The sequence below is a fragment of the Arachis ipaensis genome, chromosome B8, assembly GCF_059453495.1.
Source record: "Arachis ipaensis isolate K30076 ecotype BB chromosome B8, ASM5945349v1, whole genome shotgun sequence".
Classification (NCBI taxonomy): Eukaryota; Viridiplantae; Streptophyta; class Magnoliopsida; order Fabales; family Fabaceae; genus Arachis; species Arachis ipaensis.
In genome coordinates this window covers 116,756,753-116,784,533 of record NC_142443.1, presented here as the reverse complement: position 1 = coordinate 116,784,533, position 27,781 = coordinate 116,756,753, and the positions used below count along the sequence as shown (strand labels likewise).

General features: G+C 31.7%; 1 protein-coding gene across 1 annotated transcript in view; it reads right to left on the bottom strand.

Moving 5' to 3' along the window:
* Window positions 1-20,439, bottom strand: part of LOC107613964 (vicianin hydrolase) — a 28,909-nt gene extending 8,470 nt beyond the window's left edge. Inside the window, exons 1-9 of the mRNA XM_088496322.1 lie at window positions 20,146-20,439; window positions 19,618-19,687; window positions 18,824-18,882; window positions 18,617-18,692; window positions 18,454-18,525; window positions 17,679-17,766; window positions 16,548-16,800; window positions 966-1,081; window positions 279-496 (exon numbers count right to left, since the gene is read on the bottom strand). Of these exons, the coding sequence (XP_088352448.1) occupies window positions 279-496; window positions 966-1,081; window positions 16,548-16,800; window positions 17,679-17,766; window positions 18,454-18,525; window positions 18,617-18,692; window positions 18,824-18,882; window positions 19,618-19,687; window positions 20,146-20,322 (1,129 nt within the window). The 5' untranslated portion in view covers window positions 20,323-20,439. The remainder of the gene's footprint in view (window positions 1-278; window positions 497-965; window positions 1,082-16,547; window positions 16,801-17,678; window positions 17,767-18,453; window positions 18,526-18,616; window positions 18,693-18,823; window positions 18,883-19,617; window positions 19,688-20,145) is intronic.
* Between the last annotated feature and the right edge of the window lie 7,342 nt (window positions 20,440-27,781).

Sequence of the window (27,781 nt, the reverse complement as noted above, 5' to 3'; positions counted from 1 at the left end):
ATTTGAGCATTGTTAGAAATAAAATTTGAACCCATAATCCCATAAAAAAAAAATAATTTTATTAAGATAGCCAAATCAACCATAAAAGATTTTATATTATCATATGTATAATTACTAGTTTGTAAATATTTTGGGGATATGAGTCTCCATTGTCAATACTAAGATTCTCTTCTACCTGTGATAATCAGATAATTTTTTTTGTTTTAAATAAGTAAAAGACACTTGAAAATAAAAAAGTAGAAAGAAACATATGGCAGTGTTTTGCCACATTTACTTACTAGAGAGAACAGTATGCATATCGGTTAAGAAACTCTGGTTGACAGTGTTTGTCGACAATGCATTTTCTGCAAAATTGGTGGTGTAATAATTAACACCAAGAAAATCAAATGAGCCCTTTACATATTCTGATTCATGTTTCTTGAACTTGGGGAGTCTGCTGCCCACTAAAGATCTCATACTCTCTGGATAGTCACCATATGTAATTGGATGAGCAAACCTGAAATTTTTTTTTTAATTAATACTTTTCAAATAATGTTCAATTACAATTGTTTGAGTTATAAAAACAAGGTTAAAAGTTAAGTAAACTACATAGGCTTCCAAAATAATATATCAAGGGAATTAATTATTTACTTGTTGAGATTTTCTCTATCTTTTTTATTTTATTTTGAGTAAATTTCAAAATAACGAATCCTGATAAATTTAATTATGAATAAACTAAACTAACTCTATATTTATAAAAGATGATTTATGTGTGATAAATTAAAAATATTCAAATATTAATTTTGTTTATAGACAAATTTATTAATATTCTAAATTTTTATGAGGAAAAACTGATAAATTTTCATCTTCTATAGGTATAAAATTAATGTTTGTTATTCATGAATCAATTTGTTAATATTCTAAATTTTTATGAATAAAAATAATAATTTATTCTTTTATTTTAATATAAGTAATATAATTAATACCATCCAAACCAAAAGTCCAGAGCCCGTTTAGCAGCTTTGCGATCAGCAGCACTATTTGATTTTGGTTCCATCCAATGAGTCACTAAGGTGATTCCAATTTGTCCTTCTTGATAAGCCTGTTTATATAAGTATAACCATTCAATTAAATTTCTTAAAGTATACAACAATTAATAACAAACAAGTAAAAAATATAGAGAATATGGCTTTTCGTTTAATTAAAAAATGCTTTAATTAAAAGACTTTTTTAAATTTATATAACTCAATCTGATATAGGATAAAGTCATAATTCAGTTTATCTGTTTTAATATTGTCATGAAATTATTTTTTCTAAAAATTTATATATACAAAAAAATATATAAATAATTATATTTTAATATATCACTTTAAATTTTTTTTTTTAAATTTGTTTAAATTTTATATAAATATTTTTTCTTTATTAATTTTACCATTTTTTTAGTTCTAACTAATTTTGGAAGGAAAAAGTATCTAACTCCTGCTATAACTGTCACTTCTTGATTCTTGATTTCTTATTTAACACTACCCTTTGTCACAATTAGGTGTATCATTATAAATAGAAGAGTAATTATCCAAATTAAATCGATCCTAAAAATTTTAAAAACGAACATTTTAATTTTCAAGAAAAATTAACACATAAATCAATCTTTAAGGTTTTACTCTAACAGGTAAATTAGTTTTCAGTTTATTTTTTGGCAGAATAATTACCTACATCAGTTCCTAAAAATTTTAAAAGCAGATATCTTAATTCTCAAGAAAAATTAATACAATCTACAACGTTTCTCTTTTAGACATAATAGCCCCGTCCATTTTACTTTTACTATTTATCGACCTTTATTATTAACTTAGTTTTGTGCATGTGGACGATGATACTAGCATATTAATACACTCTTTTCGTTAGAAACAAGTAAGGTGAATAATGATTTTTTTGAAATCCAAACTAAAATATTTTCTTTTAATACAAACATATTTTTTAAAATAGGACATCTTTTAATTATATTAAATAAAAAAATATCAAATGATTTCAATCTTGAATTTCTTGTAGAATAATCTCTAATAATAATTTATTTTACTTTTTTTAGACAGAGAATTGTTATGTCTGACGAAAAAAAATGTTGGGGATTGATCTGTGAATTAATTTTTCTTGGAGACTAAAATGTCTGCTTTTAAAATTCTTGGGGGCTGATCTGGGTAATTACTGCCAAAAAATGAACCGAGGACTGATTTATTTGTTAGAGTAAAACTTTGGGGATTGATCTGTGTATTAACTTTTGTTGGGGACTAAAATGTCCGCCTTTAAAATCCTTGGGGACTGATTTGGTAATTTCTCTAAATAGAATAAACTCCCAAAATGATACCCGATAATTTATATCACTGACAAAAAGAACTCCCAAAAATGCTGACGATAAATAAGGTTACGAAAGATTTGAAAATGCGACAAAAAGAACTATATATTAAATATATATTCTAAAAAAAAGACTTTAAAGATCAGGTTTTGATGCAAATTTTTGCAATCATTATTAGAAAAATAAGATATTTTTATCCTTAAAATTTGTTAATTTTATGTCAAGTGAATTATTTTTAAAAGTTTTTTTTATTGTGAATTACCATCTTTTTTTGAAAAATAAAAAGAAAAGTCTAGAGATCAAATTTCGTTCTGAATTTTTTATTGTACCTTCTAAATATTTATTCAAATGTTGGCACAAAAATTCAAATCAAATAGATAAACCGTTTGCTGAATACAAAAATTTTTTTGTCACTTACAAAAAGTATAATAATTATTAGTTATTTTTGTTGCATTTTCAAATCATTCAAAGGCTATTTTGTCAATAACATCTTTTAGAGACTTTTTTTGTCAGTGGTTGAATCTTTCGGGTACTAAATTGGTAGTTAACCTTTATATCATTTAATTCGCTATTCTGATCATGAATGAGGCGATGATTCTCAAATTGGGCCATGCAGAATCAAGTCCAAGTGAGGATGTGTCAGCATCAATTCCTTTAGAGGAGTTAGTTACAAATGATGGACACGTGGTAGTGGATCCGATTGATCAGGAACCAAAAAGGGGGCGTAAGAATGAGAGTTATTAATAAGCGGTTAGGAGGCTATGATTGATAGCACATAGTGGTATAATTCCTCTCTAACAAATTCAGTTTCCTTTCCCTGAATTTCAGCTACTAATCTTCTTTCTTCTTTCTGATCATTAGGTCTTTCAAACACTAGCAAAACCAAATGACTGATGCTTAATTTCTCTTGTCAATTCCTTCTACTATACTCTTTCCTTATTTTTTGTTAATTTTTACTATTTCTGCTGCTACACTATTATTACATTGGGTTAATTCCCTCTGATATTGTACCACTTCCTATTATACATATCAAATATATAACATTCATCTTTTCACCCTCATATTTGGTGCTTTCGTTTCGTCATGGTTGTTGCTAATAACACATGCATGAGGAGTTTGGAGGAAAACATTAAATGCTTGTTCAAGATGATTGAAGAGGTAACCAATGAAAATCGCGCTGAGCATGCCAGAGCTATTGGGGTGACTAATCTAAAATTTGATGCAATCCAATCCTCTCTGAACTAACTGATTCAGGATTGATCTCAGAATAGATCTCCATCACAGGAGCAAACCTATGTTTTGAGCTTAGGACACAACCCACCTTCTCATCTCGCACAATATCAGAGGGTAAATTTTGACTTACTGAAATTTGATGGCAAGAACAGTTTAGGATAGATTTTCTCATTGGATCAGTACTTTGATTTTTTCAAAGTGCCAGAGGAGGAAAGAATCGCAATTGCCACTATTCACATGTTGGCTATCGCTACCTAGTTCTAGATGTCGCAACATACATCCCAATTCCGCTCTTGGACGCAATTGAAGTGAGCTATTGAATTGGAATTTGGACTGTTCTTATTTGAATATCCACGAGAGGTATTATTCAAGTTGCAACAAACTACCTCGGCTAGTGACTATTATGCTAAATTTGTTGCATTATCTAATCGTACTAGCATTGTTTCCCCTGATGCCTTGTGAGATTGTTTCATTAGTAGCTTGAGATAGGACATTAGGAGGAAGCTTGAAGCTCAGTACCCCCATCCCTAATGAAGGCTCTAACCTTGGATCATTTATATGAAGATAAGTTTACTTCAGCACCTAGAACCCAGTATGGCCCTTCAAATTACAAATCACCAACGACCACCGTGTCGCTCACTTATTCAGTACGCACCCCAAATTGTAGCAACTTGCCTCCACTTCTACCAATGTCACAACAACGTCCTTTCCTTGCACCTAACAAACCCCCAATTCAAAGATTAAGCCCAACAAAAATCCCAAGCAAACATGAGAAGAGATTATGCTACTGGTGCGATGAAAAATTTTTAGCCTCTCATAAATGTTCCAATCGCCAATTCATGTTGTTACAACTCAAAAGTGAGAATGATTTGGCTCTTGAAGGGGTTGGCACTGGCAATCAACTAGTGGATGACAGTGATAACATAATGCGGCAGCTAGAACAACAAGTACTAGAGCATCATCTTTTATACAATGCCATGCTTGATACTAATGGTCCCGCAACATTTCACATGACAGCTTCAATTGGTAGCTTAGAAATGCTAGTGCTATCACAAGGAGGCAGCTCGGATAGCTTCATCCAACCACAAGTTGCTAGATTTGTGAATCTCCCTTTGGAACCAACCTCGGATTTTAAAGTTATAGTGGGTAATTTCGATGTCTTGACAGTTGAAAGTTGAGTTCCCTCTCTGGATGTGAATTTTCAGGGGTTCAAAGTGACAATTCCGAATGTCTATGTATTGAATGTGGCTGGTAGGGATTTGGTTTTGGGCACTACATGCCTTAAGAAGCTTCATATGCCCATATTATGGACTACAATGCTGGATTCATCAAATTCATACATGAGGGGAAATTTATCATCGTTTTTGGATAACACAATCCTCCACCACTCCCAGCTCAATATAATCATATTCAGAAATTGGTGACTACAAACTCTACTGCTGAAGCATTCACACTGGAACTGCAACCAACTCTCAAGGATGAGTTACTTGTCCTATAGCTCCCAGAGAACTTACAACAAGAATTGGTAGTGTTGCTTCACACTTATGCATCCGTGTTCGCTTAGCCATCAGGTCTACCACCTCAACGTTCCCATAATCATAGCATCCTTTTAGTGCAAAGGGCTGACCTAGTGAAGCTAAGGTCGTACCGATACCCTCATAGTCAGAAATCTCAAATAGATCCTATGGTCCAAGATATGTTATAGCAAGGCATCACCCAACTTAATAAGAGTCAATTTTCTTCCCAAATTTTTCTAGTGAGAAGGATAGTTCATGGTGCCTTTGCACTAATTATCACACCTTGAAGAATGTTACTATTAAGGAAAGATTTTTCAAACCCACGATAGATGAGTTACTGAATGAATTATTTGGTGCCACTGTGTTTTCTAAGCTTGATCTGCATTTGAGTTATGACCAAATTCTAGTTTGACCTGAAGATCGTTTCAAAATAGCCTTCGAACACATCAAGGGCTCTATGAGTGGTTAATTATGCCGTTTGACTTAACTTATGTGCCTGCCACAATCCAAAGTCTCATGAACAATGTCTTTCAGTCGTATTTAAGGAAGTTCATTTTGGTCTTCTTTGATGATATACTTATGTATAGCCCCTCTTGGCATGAGCATCTTAGTCACCTGAAAAAGGTATTAAAAGTTGTTGTAACAAGAGTATCTATTTGCTAAACATTTCTAGTCTCTTTTCGGGTTAGCAATGATAGATTATTTAGGCCACACGATTTTCAAAAAACGGTGTGCACATGGAGTCGGATAAAGTGAGTGCTGTGATGGTGTGGCCACAGCCTTCTAATCTAGGAAGCTCTGGGTTTACTTATCCTCACCAATTAGGCACTTTATTAAAGGGTATGCGTTATTAGCAGTTCGCTTGACGAATTTGAAGATGCTTTCGCTTTGAACGATTAGGTCGCAACTAGCTTTGACCTTAAACTTGCCAATTAATCCCGACTAATTTTAGCCTAGCCTAACTTTGACTTACCCTTCAAGTTAGAGACCGATGCTTTTGGTATGGGTATAGGGGCTGTGCTGTCCCAAGGCAACCAACCTATAGCTTTTTTTTCTCTCCCAAAAGCTCTCTCCATTGATGTAGAGCTGGTCAGCTTATATTCACAAATTCTATGCTATTACCAAGGACGTGGCCAAATTCAGACACTACTTAATTGGTAAGAAGTTTATTATTCAAACATGTCATAAGAGTCTCAAGTCTTTATTAGAGAAAGATTTGCATACTCCAGAACAATATCGTTGGTTGCATAAGTTTTTGGGCTATGATTTTGATATATAGTATGAACCAGATCTTGAGAATGTTCTAGCTGATGCACTTTTTTGTTGCTATTTGGCTGCTTCGTCTAGCCCAAAATTAGATTGGTTGGACAGACTGAAGAACGACATCGAGCTGGATGAGAATCTAAAGGCCATTCGTGTACAATGCAGCAATAATTTGTTGGAGGATCCAAATTATAGATGCAAGAATGATATTTCACTGTGGCGTAGTTAAGTTGTCATTCCAACCCAGAATAGCCTTATCAAGTTAATTTTACAAGAGTATCATGATAGTGCTGTTGGCAGTCATGTTGCGCTTACTAAAACAGTGGAGCGAATATGCTCTTCCTTTTATTGGCCAAATAGATATTCGCCTTTATGTCCTTTCTTGTTCCATTTGTCAAAAGGCAAAAGTGGAGACTAAGCTGCCCGCTGGATTGTTATACCCATTATCAATTCAGTCTCTGGTGTGAGATGATATTTGTATGGATATTTTATCGTGGTCGTGATTGATCGGTTGACCAAATTTTTCCACTTCATCCCCCTTAAACATGACTTTAATAGCAAAATGGCTGGCAAAGCTTTTGTAAAGAATGTTGTTAAGCTTCATGGGTTTCCACAGTCAATTGTTTCTAACAGTGATAAGGTGTTTGTATGTAAATTTTAGCAGCAATTATTCAAACTCCAAGGAACAAGGTTGACGATGAGCTTCGCATATCACCCTCAATCAGATAGTCAAAGTAAAACCTTGAACAAGTCTCTCAAAATGTATTTGAAATATTTTTGTTTTGAGCATCTAAAGAAATGGTTAGAAATGCTTTAATGGGATGGATTTTGGTGTAACACGTCGTTTCATGGCAGCATTTGGATGACTCCATTCAAGACCTTGTATGGAAGAGAACCACCTACTGTGGTGCGCTATGAATTTTCCGCTGCTAATGAGCCATCGTTGTAAGAGATGCTATTATAGTGGGATAAGCTCTTAGAAACCTTGGAACAGAACCTCACTCGAGCTCAACAATTTATGAAAGCTTTCGCTGATAGACATCGCTGACAAGTTGAATTGTACGAGGGCGACCTGCTTTTGGTGAAATTACAACCTTATCGGTAGCATTCGATTGCTTTAAAGAAAAACCAAAAGCATAGCGTGCATTATTTTTGTCCATTTAGGATAAAGCAGAAAATCAATCCAGTGGCTTACAAACTGGAGTTGTCTGCGAATGCCAAAATCTATTATGCATTCTATATTTCTACTTTGAATAAGTATAGGGTGACAATGTCACTCATTACTTACCATTGTCACTGTGTACTACTACAATGAACCAATTTTACACCCTCATAAGGTGCTGAATCAGCATACCATTATTTAGGATGGCAAAGAAGTTAAGGAGATCTTATTGAGAGCTGGCTGAATAGTCTAGCAGTACATTATCACTCTTCAACTTTGAGGACAAAGTTATTTTTAATGGGGAGGGTGATGTTATGTGAATGAATGAGGTGATAATTCCCAAATTGGGCCATGCACAGCCAAGGCCAAGTGAGGACGTGTCAGCAAAAATTCCTTTAGATGAGTTAGTTATAAATGATGGACATGTCACACATAACAGCGGATCCAATTGATTAGAGACCAAAAAGAGGCTTAAGAAGGAGCTACCAATAAGCGGTTAGGATGCTATGATTGGTAGTTATAGTGGTACAATTCCTCTCTAATAAATTTTGTTTCTCTTCCCTAAATTTTTTCTTCTTCTTTTTGATCAGGTCCTTCAAGCACTAGTAAGACCAGATGACTGATGCTTGATATCTCTTCTGGTCAATTTCTTCTACTATATTCTTTTCTTATTTTTTTTGTTAATTTTTACTATTTCTACTATTACACTATTGTTACATTGGGTTAATTTTTCCTGATATTATATCACTTCCTATTATACACATCAATATATATATAACATTTAACTTTTCACCCTCACACATTTTCATATGCTTTTTATTAAACTTCAATCATAATTATTATTAAAAAGTTTTTGACAAACAAAATTCTTCAATTGAATTATAATTTAAAATCACCAGTCACCACCAAAATTTTTGTTAAAATACAAGAAAATTTTTACATCAAGATTTTAATAGTAAAAATTTAATTTATTGATATTGAAGTTCTCATTTTTTACATGTATTTTGGTTATTGAAGCTTACTTTCTCACATACTACATAAAAATGTTCTAATTTTATTTTTATTATTTTTAAGGAGTATTCTTTGAGTATTTGTTAGCTAGCTAAGCTAATGTTTTAAATAAGGTGAATTCTATCAAATCTTTCTAATTTTAAAGGATAATTTATCCTTTGTTACATGTCATAATATTAGTAGTTGAATTAGATTGGTTTATCATGGTTAAATTTAAATTTTTATTTAATATAAGTTTTGATAACCCAACTAACTAGGGGCGTAAGTTACTGAACTGGACCAAAAATTACCATAAAACCGAATCGAAATTTATAACAATCAAAGTAAAAAACTCGTTTTTTTTTTGTTTTTTCTTTAAACCAATCAGTTCGGTTCAGTTTTCGGTTGGATCAATAAAAATCAAACCAAACACTAGCCTATAGCAATGGTTCATTTACCAATTTGCCCTTTAACCTAGTAACAATTAACAAAATCCTTAACCCTCTGCGCAGTCACGCAGTACGCCTCCCTCCCTCTGAGTATGTTATCCATCCTCCTCTTCGATCACTCTAGAGAGTGAGAGACTGAGCTTACTAAGCCTGCATCTTCTAAGTCTTTGTTCCTCAACCTCCATTGTAACTAGATCCTCTCCTCTCTGCGGTTCAAGTCACTTAGTCATCATGACACTCAAACGCGCCTCGAGCAGTCAGAGCCATCATCGTCGCTCTCAAGCACGCCATCGCAAGTCGCAACTGCAGTAGTCTTCGTCGCAGGAGTAGCACAGACAGAGAGCCAGAGAGCGCCATCGTCCAGTCCTTTCCGTCGTTGATCAACCCTTTCCATCATCGAGCAACCACATTCAGAGTCATCACAGTAGTCTGCGAAGATGTAGCAATCATCACCGATCAGCCCTCTTTTCCCCGAGCAACAGCATCACGAGCCTTCTCTTGCAGCTCAACAATGTCTTCTTCGGAGGTTAGTATATTCACAATTTTTGGATTAAAATTTGTTGTTGTTGCTGGTCTATTGATGATCAGGTTGATGAGGTTGCTTAGAGTCATCATTATATTGTGTGTTATGAGTTTTTTGAATTGTTGATATTTTTACATAGAACAGTTAATGGTCTTAATTTTTGTTTTCAGTAAAATTTGTTGTTACTAGTCCTAATTTGTTGTTGTTGCTGGTCCTAATTTTTTGTTGAATAAAATTTGTTGTTGTTTGATGAACAGATAATTTATACGCTTTTTGGCATTGTTTTTAGGTAGTTTTTAGTATATTTTATTTATTTTTTATTATATTTTTATTAGTTTTTATTCAAAATTCACATTTCTGGACTTTACTATGAGTTTGTGTGTTTTTTTTGTGATTTCAGGTATTTTCTGGCTGAAATTGAGGGACCTGAGCAAAAATCTGATTTAGAGGCTGAAAAAGGACTGCAGATGCTGTTGGATTCTGACCTCCCTGCACTCGAAATAGATTTTCTGGAGCTACAGAAGCCCAATTGGCACGCTCTCAATTGCGTTGGAAAGTAGACATCCTGGGCTTTCCAGCAATATATAATAGTCCATACTTTGCCCGAGTTGAGATCACGCAAACTGGCGTTTAACGCCAACTTTCTACCTTATTCTAGCGTTAAACGCCAGAACTGGCATAAAAACTGGAGTTAAACGCCAGAAACAGGCAGCAACCTAGCGTTTAACTCCAAGAAAAGTCTCTACACATGGAAGCTTCAATGCTCAGCCCAAGCACACACCGAGTGGGCCCTAGAAGTGGATTTATGCACTATCTATCTTAGTTTACCCATTTTCTGTAAACCTAGGTCAATAGTTTAGTATAAAAACTACTTTTAGAGACTTACTATGTACCTGATGACATTTTACATCTGAATTTTGTATCTTCTACGGCATGAGTCTCTAAACTCCATGGTTGGGGGTGAGGAGCTCTGCTGTGTCTCGATGGATTAATGCAATTACTACTATTTTCCATTCAATCATGCTTGTTTCTATTCTAAGATATTCACTCGCACTTCAACATGATGAATGTGATGATCCGTGACACTCATCACCATTCTCAACCTATGAACGAGTGCCTGACAACCATTTCCGTTCTACCTTAGATTGAGTGTGTATCTCTTTGGTTCCTGGTTCACGAGTTTGATTGCCTCTCCTGACAACAGAGCATTCAAATCTGTGAGATCAGAATTTTCGTGGTATAAGCTAGAATCAATTGGCAGCATTCTTGAGATCTGGAAAGTCTAAACCTTGTCTGTGGTATTCCGAGAAGGATCCGGGAAGGGATGACTGTGACGAGCTTCAAACTCACAAATGTTGGACGCAGTGACAGTGTGCAAAAGGATAAATGGATCTTATTCCAACACTAGTGAGAACCGACAGATGATTAGCCCTATGAAACCCGTAGCTGGTCCATTTTCACTGCGAAGACGGATGGTAGCCATTGACAACGGTGATCCACCAACATATAGCTTGCCATGGAAGGAGCCTTGCGTGCGTGAAGAAGAAGACAGTAGGAAAGCAGAAATTCAGAAGACAGAGCATCTCCAAAACCTCAACCTGTTCTCCATTACTGCATAACAAGTATTATTTAATCCATGTTCTTTTACTCATTCCAATTAAAACTGAGAATTATTATTGATATCCTGACTAAGAGTTACAAGATAACCATATCTTGCTTCAAGCCGACAATCTCCGTGGGATCAACCCTTACTCACGTAAGGTATTACTTGGATGACCCAGTGCACTTGCTGGTTAGTTGTGCGAAATTGCAAAAGTGTGATTGTGATTTCGTGCACCATTGTTGCTAGTCCTAATGATTTATTTGAGAATAATTTGTTGCTGGTCCTAATTTTTTGTTTTGTTTACTTGTATATTGAAAATTTTTTAGTATGATTTATTGTTGTTTGAGAACAAACTTGGAATAGAGCACTGATAAAGTAATAGTTGTATCTGAATTTTTGTTGATTTATTGTGTTTGTATATAAATAGATTTTGGCTTGATAGTTGTTAACTTGTTATGTACTGTATCGTTGTTAATTTGTTATTTGATCTTGATGTATCTTTGTTGTTCATTTATGTTTGTATATATGCCAGCAAGCAATGAACAGCCCAATAATCCAGACTTGAAGTTGAAGTTGAAAATGTTAAACTTGACAAATGTGTTTGTTTTATGTTTAGTTGTTGGAATGAGTTAAAATTGTATTAAATTTGAATGTAATGTAATGTTATTTCAGTTTGTTGATTGTTTTGAACTTTATTTTAGGATGATTAATTTTCTGTTAGTTAGAATTTAAAAATAAAAAAAGTTGACTGAACCAAACCACTTTTGATTTGGTTCAGTTGTTGCACAAACAGCAAATCGATTGGTTGGTGTTTTGAAAAAACCGAACAAATTAGTTTGGTTGGTTTTTGGTCCAAAACCAAATCAAACCAAACCAATAATACCCCTACAACTAACTAACTATGGTATAATTCTTTTTGCAATTATAAAAATCATTAAAAAATTTTATTTTGTAATTTATTTTTTCTCAAACCACATTTATTAATCATTCTCAACAAAAAAATTCTCAAAAAATAAAATAAAAGAAATATAAAAAATTATTTATTAATCATTTGTAATTTTTTTCTCAAATCACATATTTATTTATCATTTTCAATAAAAAATCTCAAAACATAAAATAAATAAATAAATAAATTCAAAAGACATAAAAAAAATTCTCGTAACGCTATCACTTGATAATTCTGTCTTACTTGCTTCATATTAGTAAAAAAAAATTCATCCTTCGTACAAAAATATTTTAGAAAAAAAAGCGGTTAGACTCGAGATTGTTGAAAGTAGGAGGAAAAAAAGGAGAAAAAAAAAACTATGCCATCTTCACCAAATTTGAAATTCAAATTTAATTGAAAGAAATTAAGGGAGTTTTTTTTTTGAAAATATGTTATTATTTCAAGAATCACTACAAGAAAAGAGAGCTATTTTAACATGATTTCTTTTAACAATCATAGTTAAGTGTAAAAATTAATATATATTTTTGATAAATATCACAAATGTCAAATTTTTTATATTTTTTTTATTTATAATTTGATTGTAGAAAATTATTCCTCAATTTTGACACTCATTTATTTTCAACATACTCCATTATTCCTTTTTTCGTTGAGCTCCGTCAATTTTGGCATCACACTGCTCTCAGTTTGGATCATACTACTCATTCTTCATCTTCAAAATCTTAGTTTATTCTTCAATTTCAAGATCTTATCTCATTCTTTGTTAAAAACTTTTTGTTGAGAATTTTTTATGGTCAATAAGTGTCAAAATAAATAGTATTTTTGACGGTTAATAAGTATCACAAAAATATATTCTCAAATTTTATAACAAATTATTTTTGATGGCCAATATTTATCAAAATAAGATTTAAACTTTTTTTACAATTACTTATATGTTAAAAATACTATTTTCGACAAAACTTTTATTAACATATTTTCATAGTTAAAATAATGTCAAAATTTATTTTTTTGACTAATTTTAATTTTTTTTGACACATAATAATCCTTAAAAATAGTCTATATTGTTGTAGTGAATTTCTATAATTTTACGTACTTATATATATCTCAGTTTATTTATTCAGTAAGTTTGTTCAACATACACAGCTCTAATTGAATTGTAATTAAAAATAAATTTTATTATAATGAAAGATTTTTTAGTAAGTATCAAATATACTATATATAAAGAGATTTTTTTAAAAAATATGAAGGAAATTAAACAAGAGAGAATTATCAAGATATAATATTTTGGACATTTTTAATGTCTCTAAAACTTTTTTATATTTGCTTTTTTATCTTTTGAGATTTTTTTGTTGAAAATAATTAATAGATATGTGGTTTGAGAAAAATTAAATTACAAAATAAGATTTTTTTAATAATTTTTATAAATTACAAAAAGAATTATACTATTATTAGTTAATTGGATTATCAAAACTTAAATAAAATAAAAAATTAAATTTAATCATAATAAATTATTTTTTTTTGGTGACTCATAATAAATTAATTTAATTCAACCATTAATATTCTGAATGTAATAAAAAATAAATTCTCTTTTAAAATTCGATAAATTTGATAGAATTTACCTTTAAATAATAGTATAACTTTCTGTTCCTAAGTAAAAATTTTAATGATAAGCTTTTAGTAAAAGTCAGCTTTTGATAATTCTTATACAAGTCCTTATTGTCCCCTCTTCCTCGTGATTCCTTTCGTTAATAATTTATTTAATCTGCGCTCAATACATTATTTCTAGTAGTAAGAGAGTTCAAGAATCACCATTTTATGAGAAAGTGTAAGAAATTAGTAATTTTATTAAAATTTGATTAATAATTAATTAATAAAAAAATTTATATTTTTAAATATAATCTCATACTATTAAAAATATTAATAATAACTAATTAATGACTACAAATTATAAAATTTATTTGGTTTCTATCACTTTTTTTTTTAAATCAACGGGCAAACCCCATAATTCATAAAGTATTACGAACCTAACACTAAATTGACTTAGTAGTTTATTTTGGTTCCCAATAATGTACACTAGAGTGCCACTATAAGTTTCCTAAAAACAATTATGTTTTAAAATATAACTGTCCACTTCTAATACAAGATATATTAGTTTTTCAAAAAAACTATTAATTTGAATGTGTGTTGTTTACTCCTTTAGGGGTAGTTTTGTTTAGGTTAAATTATATAGTCGGTCCCTACATTTTTAGTGAAATTATAAATTGGTTCTTATATATACTTTAAAAGTTTGTAATTGAATTTTTAAAGAGAATTAAAATTTACAATTTAGTCTCTGTTGGTCAAAAAGTGTTGATTTAACAGAATATTCTCAGAATATGCTGAGAATATTCTATTAAAATAGAGAATATACTGAGAATATTCTATTAAATCAAATACTTTTTGAACGACGGGGACTAAATTACAAATTTTAATTATCTTTAGAGACCCAATTATAAACTTTTAAAGTATAAAAACCAATTTACAATTTCACTGAAAGTGTAGAGACCAACTGTCTAATTTAACCTTTTGTTTACTTGCTAGCTCTCATATACATTAAAATATTATTATTAATGTTACCAGGCCATTCCTTTCTTTACAAAAATAACTATTCTAAATAAAATTTCACATATAGAAAGTAAAATCTGATTTTGATAATGTTTAATCTTATATAAATAAACAAAACTATTTTTAAATAAATAAACACATATATTATTATTATATCTATCATTATAATTAGGGTTAAGTACGATTTTAGTCTCTAACGTAGAGACTGAAAATTTATTTCGTCTCCGCCTTTTTTTTTTTTTATACAAAATGGTCCTAAAGGTTTTAATTTATTTTAAAATCGTCTTTTTTACCAATTTTATTTTTTATTACTAGATTACCCCTCATTAAAAAAATTATAAAAAAAAAGAGTAAAGTATCGTTTTTGTCCATAACGTTTGAGTTAAGTTCTATTTGTGTCCCTAACGTTTAAATCGTCCTATTTGTATCCTTAACGTTTATAAAAGTGATTTAATATTATCCTACTATCAATTATACTAACAAATCAGATTATATTTTTCAATTATTCTCACTTGAATGTATTCATTCTCAATTAGGTATCACTTGGATGTGGTCGATTTTAATATTATACTCACTATTTGTGTTTAGATTCAATTATGTCCCTAGAAAAATGAATTATGTAAATGTTGTAGGAATTAGTTTCAACATTTGATGAGCTATTTTTCGGAGTAGATCATCGATTCTATCCCAAACATTTGTATTCTAACTTCAAGAAGGGATTTTTAAAACTCAAACTAAAGCACTCATTATGTGTAATTGACGGCAGGATAACATTGAATCACTTTTACAAACGTTAGGGATACAAATAGGACGATTTAAACGTTAGGGACACAATAGGATTTACCCCAAACGTTGAGGACAAAAACGATACTTTACTAAAAAAAAAAAAACAATGAGATAGGAGAAAGAGAATTTGGGGGGGGGGGAGAAGGAGGGAGGGAAGTCGCACCGCTGCAATACCGCTCTGCTGTCTGTGATCTACCACTATTCTGCTCACTGTTTTGCCGTTTCTACTTCTGTTTTGGCTTCAGCTTTCGATTTTGGTTCTGCATCTGCATTTGGATATGCTTCTTCTTCTATATCTACATCTGTATCTGGATCTGCTTCTTTTTCTGCTTCTGCTTTGTTTTTGCTTTGTTTCAACTTCTGATTCTGCTTTTAATTCTTATTTTGATTTGTTATTTTTCTGATTTCATTGTTGTTGTGTGTTAATTTTGTTGTTGAATTTAATGTTGTTAATTTTTGCATTTGAATAATCTTTAATATGATTATTGGAATTTAATGGGAGTAAGGGTGGTCGTGGTTTTGCTTCCGGTGGATTTTGAGGAAGGGTATTTTCGTCCGAAAGACGATTTTAAAACAAACTGAAATATTTGAGATCATTTTGTAGCGAAAAAAAGACCGGACGAAATAAATTTTCAGCCTCTACGTTAGGGACTAAAATCGTACTTAACCCTTATAATTAAATTAAATTAAATTAAAAGTTCTATCTTAATATTAATTAGAAACATATAATAATGATTGAATTCCACTTTCTCAAAATTTATATAGCACACACTCATAGAAAATAATAATATATACTTTAACGTATCAAGCACGAACACAATTTTAATGTTTGCAAGACATAGGAATATAAAACATATCAAAATATAAATTAATATTTAAAATTTTTAATGTCTTTTATTAAATAAAGTATCTAAATTAATTTTTGATTAATAAATAATAATATATATTATTTAAAAACTTATTTTAAAAGTATAAATTAAAAATAAAATTAAACATACTGTCATGTAATTTTATTTAGATATATATAAATATAAAAGACATATGTGTGATGTGTCAGACAATGAATGTTAAATAAATATTATATCTAAAATGAATTAATTTAGCAAAATGTTTGTGTTTCATAGATTTTAATTAATTTTAAGGCGTACCTGATAATTGGTCTTGTACAAAGAGACAGCTGCTGCATGAGAAAGGATCAAATGGTGTGCAACGATGTAAGGCTCAGTGGCTGAGTTTCCAGCACTGCAATTTCCAACGTAGTTAGAGCATCTTCCGGGTGCAAATGTTCCACCATTGTAGCCATTCATGCTGAATGACAATGGTTCATTCAATGTCACCCAATGCTTCACTCGGTCACCAAATGTCTTGAAGCAGAATTCAGCATAGTTTCCGAAATCCACCCTGATTAATAATTAATTAATTCCGCTATATTATCAACAAGAATTTTATTAATTTCTGCCCACTCTTATTTATGACTGTATTTAATAAAAATATTTTTGTAAACGTGTCTAATAAAAATGTCTTTTTTATGAATGTATTTAATAAAAATATTTTTATAAATGTATCTTCTCGATGTATCATCTTATATATATATTTAAAATATAATAATTAATTATATTGACAATAAATTAATAGAGAGTATATTAGTACCCTATACTTTTTTATAATTAATTATTCATTGTCATTAAAGTTAATGCGTGTACAATACAAAAATCTCTATTTAGTATTTAATACATCTTTTTTATATATTTTTTACATTAAGTATATAAATATGTGTATTTTTTGTGTTTAAAGAATTGTGTATTCAAGTATAAAAATGAGCATCTGAATTTTTGTGTGTTAATAAAAAAATTATATATTTTAAAAAACAAAACTGTTGTATTTGAAAGTGTGCAATTTTTTTAAAAAAAAAAACAGCATATTTGTGTTAAAAATATCCGTATAATTATGTTTAAAATGTTTATGTATTTATTACATTTATATGTTGAATTTTATTGGTAGATACTGAATACTTTTCCATCGTATATGTAGTATTACTCAAATTAAATTAAATTAAAATAAGTATAAAAAAATAATTTTTAATTAGTTAATATTAGTTTTTTTTTAATTCTAATTTTTTTTAAAATTAAAAATTTAAAATTAAAAATAAAAAATTTTATCTTTTAGAATCTAAAATATAAAATAAATAAAATAATTTAAAAAAAAGTAAAAGATATTCATTAAAAAAAATTGACTCCCTCTCATTACTCATATTTGGCCATTTGATTGAATTAGCTTACACTATTTGAGAACCAAGAAATCCTCCGTACTCATCTTCAAGAGCTTGTGGTAGGTCCCAATGAAAGAGAGTAACAAATGGAATTAAGCCTGCCCCAAAGAAGAATTAGCATAAGAAAAGTAGAAAACTGATTGATGAACTGTAATGATATAAGATTTTTTTTTTAAAAATATTTAAAGAAATTTCTATAATTTATTAAATAAAAGTTAGATAATTTTAAATTGTAATGATAATGCGTTCTTTCCTTTGGAATATCATTTAGAAACAAAATATTCATAAAAAATTAATTATGTATAGATAGAATTATCCTTAAAAAGATAATTTTATTTGGTATCTCCAAGAAAAAATAATTTAGAGGTTAAATATATTCAAAAGGTTGAATTTTTTTTTGAAATTTCTATAGTATATTTATATGCAAACTAAATCTTTGAGTATCAAATAAATTTTTTTAAGCGGATAAAGTATTGTTTTAGTTCATCTAGTTTAAATTAAATTTCAATTTCGTTCCTCATATTTGAGGTGTCTTAATTTTATCTAAAATATTTTATTTTATCTTATTTTAATCTTTTGGTTAAAATTAATTTGTTTTTTCAAAACACAAAACTACCATTCTTGTGTATCTCACCCCTACATAGTTACATGGCTGTTTTCATACTAATCACCATTAGCATTATCATATAATAAAAAATAAACGCGTGTATCTGTTAGGTCTAGTTAAAATGATTAATTATGTCTAATGATGGAAGAATTAATTAGTGAAATAGTCAGAGGTTGACCATTTGAGAGGATCTCATCAATGAGATCATTGTAGAATTTAACTCCCAAGGCATTGACTTTTCCTTTGCCCTCTGCAAGAAATCACTTTCCCCATTATGTCACATGAAAGGAATGCCAACAATAATATTAATAGTTTAATTTCCACTTATTGGATAATCTTACCAGGAAATATTCTTGGCCATGAGATGGAGAACCTTATGGAATCCAAGCCAATTTCTTTAGCAAATTTAATGTCACTCTGTTAAATTAAGTAACTGGCTTAGTCCTCTAATTAACTCGAGAGATATTTAATTTTTCCTTAGAGAATTATATATCAATTATTCCATGGTGTTTGATAACCAAGTTAGTGAAATTTGTTAGTAAGTATACCTTGTAACGATGATAAAAATCGTCAGCTACATCACCATTGCTATGATCCGCAATCTTTTCTGTACATATAAAAAGGAGGAAGAAAAAAGAAAAGAAAGAAAGAAATACTGAAATTAAGATATCTCCCTCTCATAAATGTAGCTAGCCATACACAATTACACATACATCTATATATATGATTGATGTTCGTTTTAAAGGGTGGTTTGTAACTGTAATTATTGCAGTTGTAATAATACTGTGTTGCAACAATTACTATACTGCAATATATTGGATCATCTTTGTAGTGCAATGCTAGTTTATATAATCTAAATCACATTAGAACACATCAACGGGCCACAACAAATATGCGAGAAAATGTAATAGGCCACAACCATTGCAATAGACACAGTTTTCTTTTTTTTTTTTTCTCTATTTTTGTGTGTTTTTGTCATGATATCTGCTAGCAGTGTGATACAGTTAAGAACTAATCTATTTCAGATTGGAATTTTATTTGTAGGTTAATTTATTACTATCAATAAATCACTGTATGCATAAGACAGAATTCGAACTCTTACATTTTCTTAAACGAACAATGAACTAATTAATCACTCGACCAATCTAAGTTTGTTATTATAGACACAAAGTTGAGTTGTAATTAAAATAAATAATAAATAAATTGAACCGCGATGGCCACTATATCCATTATTATTATTATTATTATTATCACAATATGATTTAAAACCCTTTACAATGTTATTGGTTCTAGTTTAAATGGATCAACTGATGAGAGAGATCAGAGACCTAGAAAGAACAACCTGGATTTTGTTTGGTGAATGTATCCCATATGCTTGCTCCCCTTCCATCTATATTTGCTGCTCCTTCTGACTGAATAATTAATTTAACATATACAATTGGACAATGATGTTGTCCCAACAATTAATAAACGATAAATAAAACAAGTTATCTCTATTTTTGGTTAATTTTTTTTTTGTTACTAAATATTTTTGATAGCAGTTTATAGTGTTCATAGGTCTAGTTCTTTCTACTAAATCCAGCTAAAAATAAAAAATAAAAAATAAAAAAGGTAAATCTTTAGCTTATTAGGAGCTATTGTTTTTAACCTAGCGGTAATTATTGATGCGGGTACAATTTTTACTGTTATTCATCTGTATAGGCATCAGGGCATCACAACATATAGTAATATTGTAATTGCAATTTACAGTAGTTTCTTAAGACAATTTGAAACCATTGATATACATGCGGTCAGTAAAAGTTAGAAGAAAAATAAAGGAGCTTTAAGTAATTTAAGTGTTTGATATAAATGTGATGGATGATATTGGAACCTGATAAGCAGCAGAACCTGCACCAAATACAAAATCAACAGGGAAAAGACTTCTATTGAAAGATGCGGTGTAGTGACTTGGTGGTGTAGTTGGAGAAGATGCACTTTGAGAGCCATTAGCTAAAAGAAGAGTAGCTACGGAGAGGAGGGAAATGAAGCAAGAACATTTAACTCTCATGATTACTTTGCTTTTGTGTGATATCTAAAACTTTGATTTTTTCATGCTACATATTTAAAAGCTCGAGGTTGGAAGTATGTGTTACCAACAACAATACCCATAGCCATAGGCTCACTACAAGAAATCATAGTATGCATAACAATAATTATTTTGTATTAAAATTTCAGGGTAAACTTTTTTATCTTTATTGTTTTTAAAAAATTTTAAAATTATCTCAAACATTTAATATAATTTAATTTTATCCATAAAATTTAAAATAAATTTTAATTTTCTCCATTTCATTTAAATATATTAAATTATTAATACTCTAATTTTTTCAATTGTGCTCCATCAATCTTCCTCTTTCTCTTCTCCTTTTTTACTATCTCTTTTACCCACCAATCTATCATCAATAGGAATGACAAAAAATATGTGACGGGAAGCAAAATAAAAACCCGCAAAATCCTTATCCGTCCCACGAATAAATGAGAACGGTACGGAGATTGAGGTACCCGCTATAGAGACTCGCTAAATCTTTGTTAATATGAAATTATTAAAATATTCTCTTTATATATATACACAAGCTAAGTTAATGTGAAACTACACCTCTATATGTTTAATTTTTTTATTTAGAAACAAATTAATGATATGCATAATATATAAATTTGTACGAATTAATTATTCAAATTTGTATTATCACCGAGCTATGATCGTCGATCAAAATTTGTTAATGTTATTATGTTAAAAATTTTCTATTTTGTTTTATTTTAATTTATATGTGGAAGATTTTGAGTTTGTATTATTATGTTGAATGTATTTAAATTGTCTTTTATTTAATATATATATTTTAGTTGAATTATATAAAATTTTATCGTAGTTTTATTTTTTTTTATTTTTTAAATTTAATATCCACCCTTCTCCTCGCACGGAAGAAAATAAATAGAATCCGTGACAGAACGAAAATGAAAACGAAAACGGAAAGCAATTTCCTAAAAGGGGACGAAAGCAAGGGAGAGTCCTTGCCCCCGTGAATACCAATTGCCATCCCTAATCATCAACAGCATTAACACCACCATTCATCTTCCTTTTCTGACATATATCACCACTATCACTCTTTCGCTTCCTTTCGTTTCCATCTTTGCTTCATTGTTGACATTGTTGTTACTATTGTCTCTTCGTCCCTCCATCCCTGCCTCGTTGTTGCTCTCGTTTCTCCTCCTCATTCCAAATTTTACGTCACGAAATATTATCCTCTGTCACTCTCATCTCTCTACCCCTTAACATCTGTCTCACCATTGTCATTGTCATTGTCATACTCTTTCCATCGCTTTCGTTCCTTTACTTTTGCCTTGATGTCGTTGCATTACTACAAGAAAAGAGTTATTTCAACCCTCTTTTTTTTAACAGCCACAGTTAAATGTAAAACTTAATATATATTTTTGACAAAGTATTACAAATGTCAAAATTTTCTATTTTTTTATGAATGATTTGATTGTGAAAAATTATTCTTTAATTTTGACAGTAATTTTTTTTAACTTACTCCATTATTTCTCTTCTTTCCTTAACTCTGTCAAGTTTGGTTTAAAATCGATCATCCACTACTTCATTTTTCATATTCAAAATCTCAGTTTATTCTCTAGTTTCAAGACCTCATCTCATTCTTTAACTTCAAAATCAACGTCGTCCTGTTAGCTCACTACAACAGACGCGGCGGATGCCTGCGCCGAACTTCCTGCGGTGTCACAAACCGCAGCAACTTAGGGTGGATTGCTGCGGTTCATCTCCAAATTAGCCTTCCGACGTCGAATCGATTTGCTTTTATGTCGAACCCACCAAGCCCGCCGCTAACCCCAAACCATCTACTGATATTATAATCCAACTTCGCCTCATTATACCCAAAATTAAGGATCTGAGAAACCCGCCAAAGGAGAGTGCAGAGCGCGTGAAATGCTTCCCTACTCTACCGTGTCCCAATCTGTGACCGTGGAGTCTCGTGGTTGTTGATCCATCCTTCTCCCTCTTGCCATCGACCCTTTCCAGAATCAGATCCGTAGCTCAGATTCTTCATCGCGCGAACTCATAAGGGGCAGAGGCGCGAAACACATCTCCCGGCGCCCATCCTTGCCGCCGTTCTCCTTCGGACACCACTACCAGCTGCATCGTGCTTCCCGTTGCCGGTGGATCCATCGTCAACCAGCTTCGTAGTTTACAATACTGGTATGTATGAAACCCCTCTTTTTTAGTAAGGTTCTAGCCTGTTCTTCGTTTGTTAGCTCTGTCTCGCATATGAATTTTTCCTTTTTTTTTTCACTAAAATTAACTGGTATCTGAAAGGGTAGATCAAAGGTTTGTGAGGTAATTTTTCAACAATTTTGCTTGAAACCATAAGCCATAGAAATAAATTGGAAGTGACAACTCCTTTCCATGTAGCAGAACCTACCACCCAATTTTGAAGTGTGTAAGTTAATGAATTTGATGATCCCTCAAACTAGAAGCAGATAATTTGTATCAATTATATCTAGAATTATATTCCAAAATAATGAATCCTATTATCAAATATCAATGAAATAAAATACTTGTTTGAATTTGAATACTATATCTATCCAAAGCTCTCAGTTTTTTCATCTAACTCATAAGAGATGTGATAAGAACTTGGAGTGCTGATAAATGGCAAAGCAGTACAAAGTTGCATTTTCAATGACTTGGACATGTAAGAGTTTATCTCATGGTGGTGGTGGCTAATACTGGCAATGTCAGATTGCATGAACGTTGAGACTGGAATGGCTGGATGAGCAATAGCTGCATATGTAATGGAATGGTCAAGTTTAGACCAATAAGAAACACAAGCTGGTTGCCAAATATCCCGATCAAGAATCAAGAAGCAAGAATTCTGTTTAGTGTTAATATAACAACAGTTATCCATTATATAAACTGAAATTAGTAAATGAAGAAGCTCACCAAAGTAATCCAAGCAAGAAGTATGACATGAGTAGGTGCTTAGTAATGGGCGGTCGCGCCTGCCTATAGAAATTACATGGTAAGATGAGGATACCACATATTACAAATGAAGTGAAGTTAAAGTTTGAGTTCTAAAGTTTGATATGTGTAGGACTGTTATCTGAGCAAAGAAATCAAGTATTATATCATCTATAGCATAGTACACTTTTTAGGATTATTACTCTTGTTTCTCAGTTCCTGTTATCTCATTATTACCTATTTCTCATCCCAATACACTTACCAATTACTCATATATCTACAAACAACACAACTCCTGCTACTATTCACAATCGAAAGGCCTAGGCTACCAAATGAAGTCAATGTTAAGAGTAAAGAAAAATGATGAAAGGACTAAGATGCAACATTGGCCCAGTTAAAAATATTTCTTTTATCCCTTAAATATTTCCTTCTATCCCCTAACTATGTAGAAATATTTTCTATTAATATGCAAGATTATAACCCCCATATTCCTGCTTTAGAATTCTTAGTTACTAAGTTTAGCTTTTGTGTTTTGTTAATCACATTTTTGTTTCCTCTTGCTCTGTTCCAGACCTTAGCACAAAAATCAGTACTCTGTTCAAGACCTTAGTAAGTTTAGCTTTTCTGTTACTTCATTGACCGAGCTTGTTCCCTAAGATTGTGTTGGAGTTCTAGCACTGTTAGTATTTCAAATTAGTTCATGATTACTTCAATTTGTACTATTTTGTTCGCCTTAGTATTAATCTTTGATTTGGTAAAATAATATGACTAGTTGATCTGTTTATGTAGCCTTATATTAAGTTGAAAGTGAGGAAGTTTTGTCTGGTTGGTCTAAACAGAACACATAAAGGTGTATCTTTTTGAGACTCATAGAGGCTTTATTTTGGGGTATACTAATCAATTTGTGTTCACTTTTTATGACCAAGTGTTGTAGTTTTTCTAATGGTGTAGTTGATGATAGTGCAGCGGTATGCTAGTCACAAGTGAAATATTTTACATCAACCTTGTTTGATATTAATATATGAACGATGATATAATAAAGCTACTGATTAGACTTCTTACTATATTTTTATTCACTTGTTATCTATTTGATGATATTAGAAGCTATGGATTGTTCATTCATTGTTTCTTTAACTATAACTTCTTGCTGATATCTATTTGATGAGGTTTTATTATTAATTGATGCAACTTCCTTGTCATTCTTGTTATAATTCTATTTCAAAGAAGATTGGAAGTTATATATAAGGCCATGCTTGTGCCAATGTGGAAGTTATATATATATTATGCCAACTTGTCATGTTTACCAAAGTATCTAATTCCGCATTTGGTATAAAAAGGTCCAAATTGTTGAAGAACAAGTCAGAGCTTCTGTTGAGCACAACCTGGGAGAGCTTATCAGAGCATTACTGCTGGGTTTTTTGACAACAATACAAGGTTCACATAGTACATTCAATGCTGTTAGTTCATCACAGAATTGGAATCAGCTCTGAAATTTTTGTTTGCCTATATGTATTACAGTGTTTAGGACTGAAGAGAACACTTGGAATTCCTCCTGCGTGAGTGCAAGGAAGAGGACGCAGGTACTTGATTACTTGAAAATTACACCATTTTCTGCCTCTGCCTGATACTTCTTGATTCATCTGATAATAAACTGGCTTTAGGATTTGCACTTTCTAGGTTGTACTATAACTTGGTTTGCTTATTGGGAATGAATAGAAATCTTAGCAATATGTGTTTGCGTCATGTCAATGACCAACTCTCCTAAAGTTTTATTCTTGGCAGTATTGCGATATTGTACATGGATTTATTTTGTCTTGGCTGGTGATTATTCTTATCCAACAGAACTGTTGATGAGGTTAATAACTTAGGCTTCATGGTTTATGGTTGTCTATTTTACTGAGATTTTCATTTTCATTAATTAGCCTTTTTTTTCACCTTACTTTTTTCTTGATGAGCATACATGGAACCTAAAAGTATTTAGTATGAGCTTGATTTGTGTCCGTGGTAGGATTCAACAAAATTGTATTTGTCATAACTTCTTTTCTTCGGATGATTCTGTAACATACAACTAGCTTAGGGGTTTGTTATTAGATTTAGTTAGTTCTAATAAAGTAGTGTGAGTTGTGTTCAGGAGGGATCCATAATTTTCCAATTATGCTGTGAATTTAATTAACTATATATTAATTTATATTCCGTAATAGAGAAGGTTGATTAGCCACGGTGTGTTACTAAAAATCTAATAAATAAAAATACCACAAAATGAAAAGGCAATTTAGAAGATGGAAAACAAGGGTTGGAGGTGTTGGAATAAACATGATGTCCACTCGTTTATAACTAACTAATTTGATTTGATTAGTTTAGCTAATGACATTTGAATTAAGGTGATAGTGTAGTATTACAACTCAAAAGCATATTGCTATAATGAGTTCATGTCCGTGGCACGTGCCTCTTTTTGGCATATACCATATCATCATCCCGTTAAGTTATACAAATGAGGTTTTGATCACAAATTCTGAGACACTGCTAAACCATGCAGCTTTGTAACCTATTAAAGATGCTCACCAAAGCATTTTTTAATTTATTTCACTCACGACATGAATAGATTTAAGGCTTTTGTTGTTTTTTTGTGCACTATGATCTGTTATTTATATTTTTGTTTCTTATATTTTTAAACTCTAACTTCTGTCCCCCCTCCCTTTTTTATTTTTTAAAGGAAGCTCTTCTTTTCCATTCCATTTTTTGGCTTTGGAACCAGAAATTCTTTCTTCCAGTAATTTTTTAAAAGTGCAGAATTAGACCATGAGTAAGCAACCTTCCTAATACCATTTATATGCTATCTATTATCTTGGATATAAGTACCTTTATCTCTGTTTCATTTCCAAGTTATTCTCCCATTCTCTCTTTGGGATTACTTATTAAATTAAAATATGTTATTACTCTCCCACTAAATAATTGTGATAAAATTAATATATGCCTTTGGATACTTTGCCCGAATTTTTTTTAAATATTTTCTATTTGTACTTCCTTATTAAAGTTTTATTCATTCGTTTATATGATTTCATTAAAGTAGATATAGATAAGAGTTGGATCTCAAAGCCACGAGGTAGTGTCGAATACAGGGCCGGCTTGAACAAATTTTTGGACTTCGCATTTGCGAATGCATCATCCGATGGGATGATACATTGTCCATGTCCTTCGTGTGGGTTCCGGCTTTTCCAAACTAGAGAGGATGCCTACAATCATCTGTTGATAAAACTGTTTCCTGCTAAGTATACCTTTTGGACACATCACGGGGATAGACGCGTAGGAGAGAGATCTACTGAGACACAAGAAGCTGACCCGTGTAGCGTCTACCGAGATCCAATGCGCGACATGGTTCATAAGGCATTCAACTTTCCAGGTTTTGTTGCCAATGAAGAACACTCAAGCAACGATGATTTTGGGGGGGATGCCGAAGAGTTGCTGTATCTGTACAGCGAACCTAGTCACGTGGCCCATAATTTTGATGAGCTGCTTGAAAATGGAGAGCAGGAATTGTATCCAGAATGCGCAAAATTTTCGAAGCTGGCTTTCTTGGTGAGGCTATATCATATAAAGTGCATGTGCGAAGTGAGCGACAAGGCCTTCGGAATGATACTAGAGCTACTGGGCGAGGCCTTTGAGCATCCAAAGATTCTGGCTTTACTGCACGATGCCAAGAGGATCATACGAAAGCTCGACATTGCGTACAAGAAGATAGATGCATGTCTGAATGACTGCATGCTATATCAGGGCAGCGATCAAGAACTGTCTAGGTGCAAGCGATGTGGGACCTCGAGATGGAAGCAAAAGACTAGGAGGAATTCCATTGTCCGGATCAATATGGTTGTTAAGAAGAATGGGAAGCCGCAGGCAGCGAAGGTTCTTCGTTACTTTCCCTTGTTCCACGACTGCAATGGATGTTCATGTCCAGTAAGACATCTGTTGACATGTTGTGGTACAAAAAAGGTCCTAACTTAGACGGTTTTTTGAGGCATCCAAGGGACGGAGAGGCATGAAAGGCATTTGATAGAGGATATACTGACTTTAGTGGCGATCCGCGCAGCATTCGCTTAGCCTTAGCTAGCGATGGCTTTAATCCCTTCAGAAATCTCAGCTTAAGGTACTCGATTTGGCCCGTGATTCTCATCTCCTACAACCTACCCCCATGGAGTTGTATGAAACCCAGCTCTTTCTTGCTGTCTATGATTATTCCCGGTCCCAAGATGCCTGGTAATGACATAGATGTCTACCTACAGCCCTTGATAGAAGAGATGAAGCAGCTGTGGGGTGGTGTTGATACGTATGACGTTAGTGAGAAAAAATATTCAAGATGCATGCTGTGTTGATGTGGACAATCAGCAATTTCCAGGGTTGGGCAATGACGTTAGGATTTTTTCCAGTAAAGAATTTTATAAAAATAGTCGCGTTGTAGATATAGTCTCTAAACCAATAGAAATCCCTTCGTACAAACGTTTGGTTGTCA